Source organism: Acinonyx jubatus, chromosome F2 (genome assembly GCF_027475565.1).
Source record: "Acinonyx jubatus isolate Ajub_Pintada_27869175 chromosome F2, VMU_Ajub_asm_v1.0, whole genome shotgun sequence".
In the NCBI taxonomy this organism is placed as follows: Eukaryota; Metazoa; Chordata; class Mammalia; order Carnivora; family Felidae; genus Acinonyx; species Acinonyx jubatus.
In genome coordinates, this window is record NC_069394.1 from 2,534,302 (window position 1) to 2,542,383 (window position 8,082).

General features: G+C 62.7%; 1 protein-coding gene across 1 annotated transcript; it reads right to left on the reverse strand.

Moving 5' to 3' along the window:
* Nucleotides 1-2,207: 2,207 nt before the first annotated feature.
* Nucleotides 2,208-5,943, reverse strand: CF2H8orf90 (chromosome F2 C8orf90 homolog). The gene is made up of 2 exons (XM_027064415.2): nt 5,838-5,943; nt 2,208-2,686 (listed from the first exon to the last, which is right to left on the reverse strand). Exons 1-2 carry the CDS (start codon nt 5,902-5,904, stop codon nt 2,208-2,210), a joined length of 546 nt encoding a protein of 181 aa, XP_026920216.2. The 5' UTR covers nt 5,905-5,943.
* Between the last annotated feature and the right edge of the window lie 2,139 nt (nt 5,944-8,082).

Here is an 8,082-nt window from a genome sequence, read left to right on the forward strand (position 1 = left end):
CGATGAGGTGACACTGTGCCTGTAAAAGGGACCCGAAAACCTTGTGGCCATGTAGAGACGATGGCTCTTCGTCTGTCCCTGTGGCTCCCTTCCAGCGCACGCGGCTCTGGTCTCACAGCCCCTTCCTGCAGCCCTTAGACCCTTGAAGCTCTTTTTTCTTGCCCAGCCTTCGCCCACGCTGTTCCCTCTTCCTGGATGGCCGTTCCCCAGACTGCACAGGCCTGGCTCCTCCCCCAGAGTGCGCATGAGCATGCCTGGCTCCTCCCCATTCTTCCAATCTCCGATCTCCCTTAAATGCCACCTCCTCCAAGAGGCCCTTCCTGACCACCCTGTTTTAAATACCATGTGTCCTATTCATTTTCATCCTAGTACTTCTTGAAAGTTTTACTTTTTTTTCTTTTTCAACATGTTTGTTTCTTCACTAGGGGACTCATTTGGGAGTCTTTGTCCTCTAGGGCAATGCCCCTCACACTAGTGGTGGTAAAGGACGAGCATTTTTATTCCCAATCTGTCCTTACTAGTACTTTCATAAACTATATGGAAAGTACACTTCTAGGAGATTTTCTACTTGAAACACTAGATAGAAACCTCGCTTTCTTGTTACTACACTCTACCGTCATAAAATTTCTCTGTCGACTTGTTTCAAGAGTTTTTAAATGGTAACTCCATCTCTGCGGTTTAGGGAGAGGGGCAAGCTCACACCCCCCCCCCCAGGGCAGGCTGAACCCCCAGAGTTACCGCCCCAGGAGGCAGTGACACATCCCTGGCTTTCTTGCCCCTGGGGCGGGACAGTGCTGATGCCCCAGCGGGATCCCCAGTCGCCCAGAGTGTTAACTTGCTGGGTATCATGCCTCTTAACCGCTTCTTTCCCTTCTCTGTCACCTCCTCGCTCCCCTACCTGTGTGTCACCTCTCAAGTAAACTGCACGCGACCCCATGATTCGGGACAGCTTCTGGGTGAACCTAAACAATCAATACATAACATAGGAGATCCAATACCTAATGTCATAATTGCTGTCGCCCTATTGTGAGCCAAATGCATAAATATTACAAAGTAAGTGTTGTGCATCTCAATGAAATGGAAAAGACAAAATCCACAGGTGGAAGGAGGCTGGGGGGGCGGGGGGCAGCAGGGATCTAACAAAACCACCAGTGGAGAAGAGTGAAGCTGGACACCCCTCTTCCAGAGCCCAGAGACCTCCTTCTCCTCCAGAGGTGAGCATTTCCTGCCACTGGTTCTCCAGCAAACCGAGCGAGGCTCTGGAAAAACCATTCCTGCCCACGACTGGGAAGCTAAAAATAACTCCCAGATCAGAAGAAAGGAGAAAAGAACCCTGATTCCATTGCACTGGAGTAAGAACGCACCCTCCCAGCACACCTGGACTATACCAACCCCCACAGGAAGAGACCCAGGCCGACCGTCCGTCTGGGCCCCCGTGCAGTGGCTGTGCCCAGCTAACAGCCGGCCCGCAGTAGACAGGCCTCTGCCAGGGCTTGTCACCCACACAGGGACATGCCCCTGGGATGGAGGCCTGCTCACCAGTGGTTGCTCTGGCTCCCAAGAGGCACTGGGGGGCATAGTAAGAGGCGCCCCCTCTGCCCAGAGCCAATAGGGGAGGACAACAGGGGTGCAGCAGTGGGGACTGTGCCACCAACCTTCCTGTTTTGGCATCCCTCGGGCCTCTCCCCCACCCGCTCTGTACTCTCTCCACTGCTGGGGGGGTGGGGCTTTGTCTCTGCCCTGCTAACCTGCTGCCCTTCCCCTCTCCCAGCTCCCCAGAAGCCGCTCTGTCTTGGAAAACAGAAACACGGCTGAACTGGACGTCGGATACATGGGGAACCAGATCCCAGATGCTACTTGGGACAGCCAGGACCTCGGTGTCCTGATCTGTGGGATGGGCACGCGACTCCCCACCACGGGGCCGGGGCTAGGATCCCAGAGTGTAGGCGCTGTGAGTGGAGGGCCGGCCGCCAGCATCGCCATCCCAGGTCTCGTCCCTTAGCCTGCCCCGATGTCATCTCGATCTCACTCCTTCACTCACTCCCCCGGAGACACGTGTGGCTCCCCAGCAGCATGGCTGACCAAGCCTGGCCTGGGGGCAGGGCCCAGCCCCTCGTCCTGCTCCGGGGGTCCAGCTGCGACCTGTGTCCAGCAAAGAGCGCGGGCTGGCGAAGCAGAGAAACTCTTTATTGGCCTGGGGGCGCGGCCTAGCCCAGCCTGGGGGCGCCGCCAGGGGTGCCAGGGGTGCCGGGCTCGGGCCCCGCGGGCCCCGGGAAGGCGGCGCCAGGCCCAGGCGGGAGCAGCATCAGGCCCGGCCCGGGCGCACCCGCGCTGGCGTAGCTCAGGGCCAGGCGCTCCAGGCGCCGCTTGCGCACCGCAGCCTGGGCCGTGGCGTGCAGGGGCCGCAGCAGCGCGGGGGGCGGAGCGCCCGGGCCTCGCAGCAGGAAGTCGAAGCCCGCGCGGTCGTGCGGGTCGTAGAAGAGCGGCCCGCGGGCCGGGTCGGGCCCCGGAGGCCAGGCGAACGGGAAGGGCAGCGTGAAGTCCTCGGTGAGCACACGGATGGCGAAGTCGTCCTCCTTGCCCAGCGCGCGGTAGGCGCGCCCGATGCCGCGGAAGTGCGCCGCCCAGAGCTGAGCGTCCCCGCCGTAGATGTCCGGGAAGGGGGGCTCCAGGGCCGCAGCGGGACCTACGGGCCGCGGCCGCGGGAGTGACAGAGGGCAAGTGGCCACGTGTGCGGGCGAGGAGAGAGCAAGGGACCCTGAGAACCTGCCTGGGGGCGAGGAGGGCCTGGAGGGCAGGGGTGGGGTCCCGGGACTGACACTGGAGGCGTGAGACAAATCCCCGAGGGGACAGCGCCCAGACAGCTAGGAGGGCAGAAAGGCACCGAAGGGTGCAGACAAGAGAAGGCCACTCAATACTGCTTGGGCGGAACCTTCCAGGCAGGGAGGAGCCTGGGGAGTTTGGCAGGGCCTCCTGAACGGGCTCCGGAGGCTGGGCTTGGCTCACAGACTGCAGCGGATGGGGCAGGGGGTGATGTGGTCACTCGCAGTGCAGAGTGGACTGTGGGAGCCCAGCCTGGAGGTCGGATCTGGGCCCGGTGAGGACAAAGTAAGGACACTGCCAGCAGAAGCACTTAGCTGGGAGGAAACAGAGGGGCAAATGCCAGACCTTGCAGATGGAGGTGGGGAGGAGCTGGGGGTGACAGCCGGTTCCCAGCCTGACACCGTGACCCTGGACCCAGGGGGACGAGCAGCCCCAGGGGATGGAGGGATCAGGTTGGAAGGTGAAATGGTTCTCTGTCTGTTGGAAAGCCTCTGCTGGGAGCACAACTTTCCTGGGCTTCAGCTTCCCCTTCTAAAAATTGGGAACAATCAAACTTGTTGTGCCACCCTCACAAATGAGATGGCATTGATGAACCTACGGTGACACCTATGGTGTCACTGGACAGTGACTTCCAGCCCCAGAGACGTCCCAGAGCCACCAGCACTGGGTGATAGTGGGAGTGGGCCTGGGCTGTGGGCGAGGCCAGAGGGGACCCAGGTGGTCAGCACCGCAGACAGCTCCCGGGCCGCCTGGTGGGGGGGCCTCCCACCGCCCCCGCTGAAAGGTAAGTGTCTCAGCCCCCCAGCCGGCCCCCCGGGCAGACTTATTGGGAGAGCCGCTGGGGTTCAGTGCCAGTGGCTGTGGGGTGTTGCTGTGAGTCGGGGTGAGAAACAGCTGCAGGGGAGGGGGGAGTTGGGACGCAGCCCCAACTGGAGAGGAGCAGGGAGGGCCCTGGCACACACAAATGGATGCCACTCTCTGACTGGCACTTGGCCCGGTGAGCCTGGTTGTTGCGTACGAACAGGTGAGGTGGTAAGGGCAGCAGCAAGGGGACCATGTGGCGGCCAGGGCAGCCATGCAGGTGAGGGGCTGTGCCCGCCCAGAGCAGTGGTGGGAAGTGCTCGGGCCGCGAATGTGGCTTGAGGAAGGAAGGGCAGGGTTTGCTGATGGAGACAGTGGGGGGGGGGGGGGGGAGGCGAGGCGAGAAAGGGGGAACACGCCGGGCCCAAGCAACCAGAGGAAAGGAGGTGAGGTGGGGTGACTAAGAGAGGAGCAGTTTGGGGCAAGGGGCCCCGTTTGGGGCAGCTGGTTGCCTTTGGACGGGCCAGGAAGAAGAGGAGGGGAGGACAGTTGGCTTTGAGTCTGGAGTCGGGGCAGGGGCTCCAGGCTGGAGCTAGACCCCTGGGATATGGAGCTGGGGCAGAGCGTGGGAAGGGATAAGGGCCTGGGGCCCCCTCCTGTCAGCAGGGCCAGGGAGAGGAGGAAGGGCAGGCAGTGGTGCAGGAGGAAATGCGTGGGGCTCCAGAGGGCAAGGAGGAGGGGAGCTCCTGAGCCCAGAGCTGCCGACGACAGGTCCCATCAGATGAGGCCTCAGAGCTGCCCCCGGAGTCTGGCAGTGTGGAGGTCACGGTTGACCTTGAGCAGAGCTGCTTAATGAAGGGCGGGTTCCAGTGGGCTCGTGAGGAAAGACTAGGAAGCAGCGAGTATGAGGAGTCTTGCTATAAACAGGGATCAGAGAAATAGGGCGATAGCCGAAAGGGACATGGGGCCAAGAGATAGGATACGACAGCAAGCTTTTACGTTGCTGGAAAGATCTAGCAAGGAGAGAAGATGTCACGCTACTGGAGAGGAAGGGTGGGGGTGGCCGTGAGTAGGCAGGAACGTTGGCCTTGCCGGGAGCAGGGATGGGGCGTCACAGGAGCCTACAGGGCAGACAGAGCCGTGGACACAGGTGCAGGTGGGTGGGTGCCCGTGGTGCTGGGGACCCGTAGGAGTCCTCTTCCCATGGCTTTGGGTTCTTGAAAGAGGGAGCAGGGCCAGCAGCTGAGTGTGAGGAGGAAGGGGGGAGGTGGGGGCCTGGAGCGAGGGAGACATGGACAGAGGGAGGAAAGCAATGTGAAGACCAAGGCCCCTTAGGCTCGCAGTCGGGAATTTGAAGAGCATTAGTGGTTGAGTTTATCCCCAGCTCGGCTCAGCTGTATGGGTGCAGGCGGGGCGGGGGCGGGGAGTTGGGGGTTTGCCAGGCTGGTACAATAAAACAACAGAGGGCCCAGGGAAGGGGGGGTGTGTGCGGGTGTGACAATCACGGCAGAGCTGGATGAGCAGAGGAAGGGAGGGAGGGAGGCAGGGCAGGGGGGAGGAAGAAGAATGTGCTGGAAACAGTGGACAGCGGCTCGCCCCTCAGCTTCCGAGATTCCGGGGAAGGGGGTCAGGGCCAGGCTGCAGTTTGGATGCTGGCAAGGCCAAGGGCATGACCAGGGCAAAGGTGGGTGTGGGGGAAAGGGGACCAGTGCTCGAGAGGAGTCTGGGGAACCGAGAGGCCAGGGTGAGGGAAGGAATCACCAAAGCGATGGCCACAGAGATGGAGAGAGGGTCAGGGCCGGAGTCCAGAATTCAAGGGGGCAGATGACTGCCCTCTCTAGTAGGGGTAGGAGGTGTGTACCCCTGAGGAGTGGGGGTCCAGCACTGGGGTTTTAAGAAGGTAGTGGGGGGGGCAGAGAATGATCTGGAAGAGGCCCTGAAGAGTGAGGAGAACCCTGGCCCACCTCCAGGCTCAGGGGTCCAAGGGTGGCAGGACCTTTGGGGGGGCTGCTGGGCAGTGGCCCTAGAGGAAGAAGGGGCTGTTAAGGGTGAGGTCAGTGCCCCCACTCTGGCCCTGTCCCTCTGTGTGACCTTGGCAGAGCCCCCACCCAGGAAGAGGGGGTGGGATGGCTGCTTCCTCTCCCACGTTCTCAGAGCCCCAAATGCCAGGGACACCCCTTCTCTTCCAACCTTCCCCCCGCCACGTGACTCACCTGGAGGAGCTACAGGAGGAGGGGCCAGACCAGCAGGGCTGGGGTCCCCGGAATGAGGGGAAGCCATGCCCGCAACCTGGGGGTCAGGCTCGTTTACCTGGCTGCCCAGGACACCAGGGGAGGGGCCTTCTGAGGGGGAGAGAACCTTGCATTTAAAGGGGCCCCACCTGAAAGTGGGCTGGGGCTAGGAGGGAGAAGGGTCAAGGAGGGTTGGCGGCCCCCTCCCCCTACACCCCTGCGGCTCACCCCTTCCTGCTCAGGAACAATCCGACCCCGCCCTGGCACTCAGACACCTCTCAGCCCCTCCCAACCAACCCACTCGGCTCAGGGCCCCGACGCCCCTTCTACCCCTGTTGCACAGTGCAGCCTGCTGTCCACGGCCCCCACCCTGCATGCTCACGGGGCCACAGAGGCCGTAATCCAGCCGGGACGAGCCTGGCCAGCCCTCAGGCAGCCCGCGAGTATTCCCAGGGTCCAAGGGCTTGTGGATCAGTGGCAGCTCCAGCATCCCCCCTGAAATGGGTCCAACCAGGCCCCTGGCCTCAAGGGACCTGATGAGTTCAAGTTCCCTCAAAATGGACCCAAGCACCGGTAGGGGAGTGGGGACATGAGCCATCATAGGGCAGGTAGCCCGTGACACGTGCATGGTGTATGCGGAAGGCCTCGGGCCCACCTCACAGCCCCCTCCCCCCCCTCTTGGAAGGTTCACCCTGGGGATGCGTCACCCCCAGCGCTGAGGCCGTTCTCAGGGAGACTGGAAAGCGCCAGACCCCCAGCCTCAGACCGTTACGTGAGCAGGAAATGAACTCCGTCAGCACCGAATGTTGCACGTGCCGAGGCCCGTGTGTCATAATGCTCAGCCCACTGTTGGAAGAGCACAGTGACAGGGGGAGGAAAGGGGGTCTTCTGGAAACTTGGCCCCTTGGCCACTCTCAGGTTCACTCCTGCATCTCCATACCTCCGCACCACCCTCCTCTACAATGCAAACCCATCCTTCAGGCCCTCGCTCACACTGCCTCCTCCGGGAAGTCCTCTCTGCCTGTTCCATACGCCTCAGAGCCCCCCAGGGCCCGGCTGGCCCTCCCTCTGGAAGTCACCAGGGACTCTCCCTTCCTTGCTTAGAGACCTTGGGTCCAGCCCCACCCTCCGGCCCAGGAAGGTGCATGAGTGAGAGGTTGGGGAGGCCACGGTTGCCTCGGTGAGCGCCTGTTCTGTCTCGTCGCCTCCTGGGAGCCCCCCCCCCGACCACCAGCGGGCCTGGACACCTCCTCTGGCCCAGAGCCCTGGCGAGGTCAGCCCAGCCCCAGCAGGAGGGCCTTGAGCCCCCCTCCCCCAAATGAACTGCACCTCACTGGTTGCCACCACTCTCAGAAAAGCAGCTGAGGAGGGGGCAGGGCGGGGACGGGGTTCAGGAGCGGAAGCAGGCCTCGCTCACCGCAGGCTGGGCCAACCACATTACCTCCCTGGGCCTCAGTTTCCCCATCTGTAAGACGGCTGAAACCGCCTGCCTGCACGTCAGTGAAGAGTTAGGGTGCGGCACAGGAGGGGGTATAATGTGGCAAAGCGGGAACGCGACTGGTCACAAAGAACTGCCCCCTCCCTGAGGACTGGCTTCCTGACCGCCTCGTGACAGGATCACGGGGTTGAAGCACCTCCAGTCTGTCAGCCGACGGGACTGAGGCTGGAACCCTCTCCAGATCTTTCCTGCAAGCCCTCGTGTGCGTGTGCCACTCACTAACGTAAAATGACAGAAGTGCCTGTACTCCTCCAGCCGGCAGGAGTCGGAATCACGCACTTCCGCCCCGGGGACCCTCCAGTGTGGGCCCAGAGCACAGCCGTCCCCCCCGACGGTGGCTCAGTGCCAGGACGCCCCATCGCGTGTTTCCGGGGTCTAGGCCCTGAGTGCCCCTGCGGGGTCCTGAGGAGCAGCGACCGGGTGCCCGGTCGGCCCCCACACGGCACAGTACCCTCCTGGGGCACACCCTGCCTCCCGCCCGCCAGCTCCTCCTGAGCCCCCCGCCAGGCCAGGCCCCGCTGGACAGGGCGGCTGAGGGCCTGGCGCTCACGGCACCCGTGGGGCAGGAGCACAGCCGGTCATAGGCCTCCGAGTCCACGCTGGGCGAGTGGGTGCCCGGACATCGCTCGACAGGTCACGTTTCCCATCATCCTGTGCTCCAGCCACTGGGGCCACTGAACGCCGGCTCTCGGGGCAGACGGCGGCTCTGGCTGGTGGCTCAGCCATCTG

Excerpts from the sequence above, each read along its gene's own strand:
- CF2H8orf90 (XM_027064415.2), bottom strand. The coding sequence starts at position 5,904 with ATGGCTTCCCCTCATTCCGGGGACCCCAGCCCTGCTGGTCTGGCCCCT. Across the intron at positions 2,687-5,837 it reads TCCTCCTGTAGCTCCTCCAG|GTCCCGCTGCGGCCCTGGAG; the intron begins GTGAGTCACGTG and ends CGCGGCCCGTAG.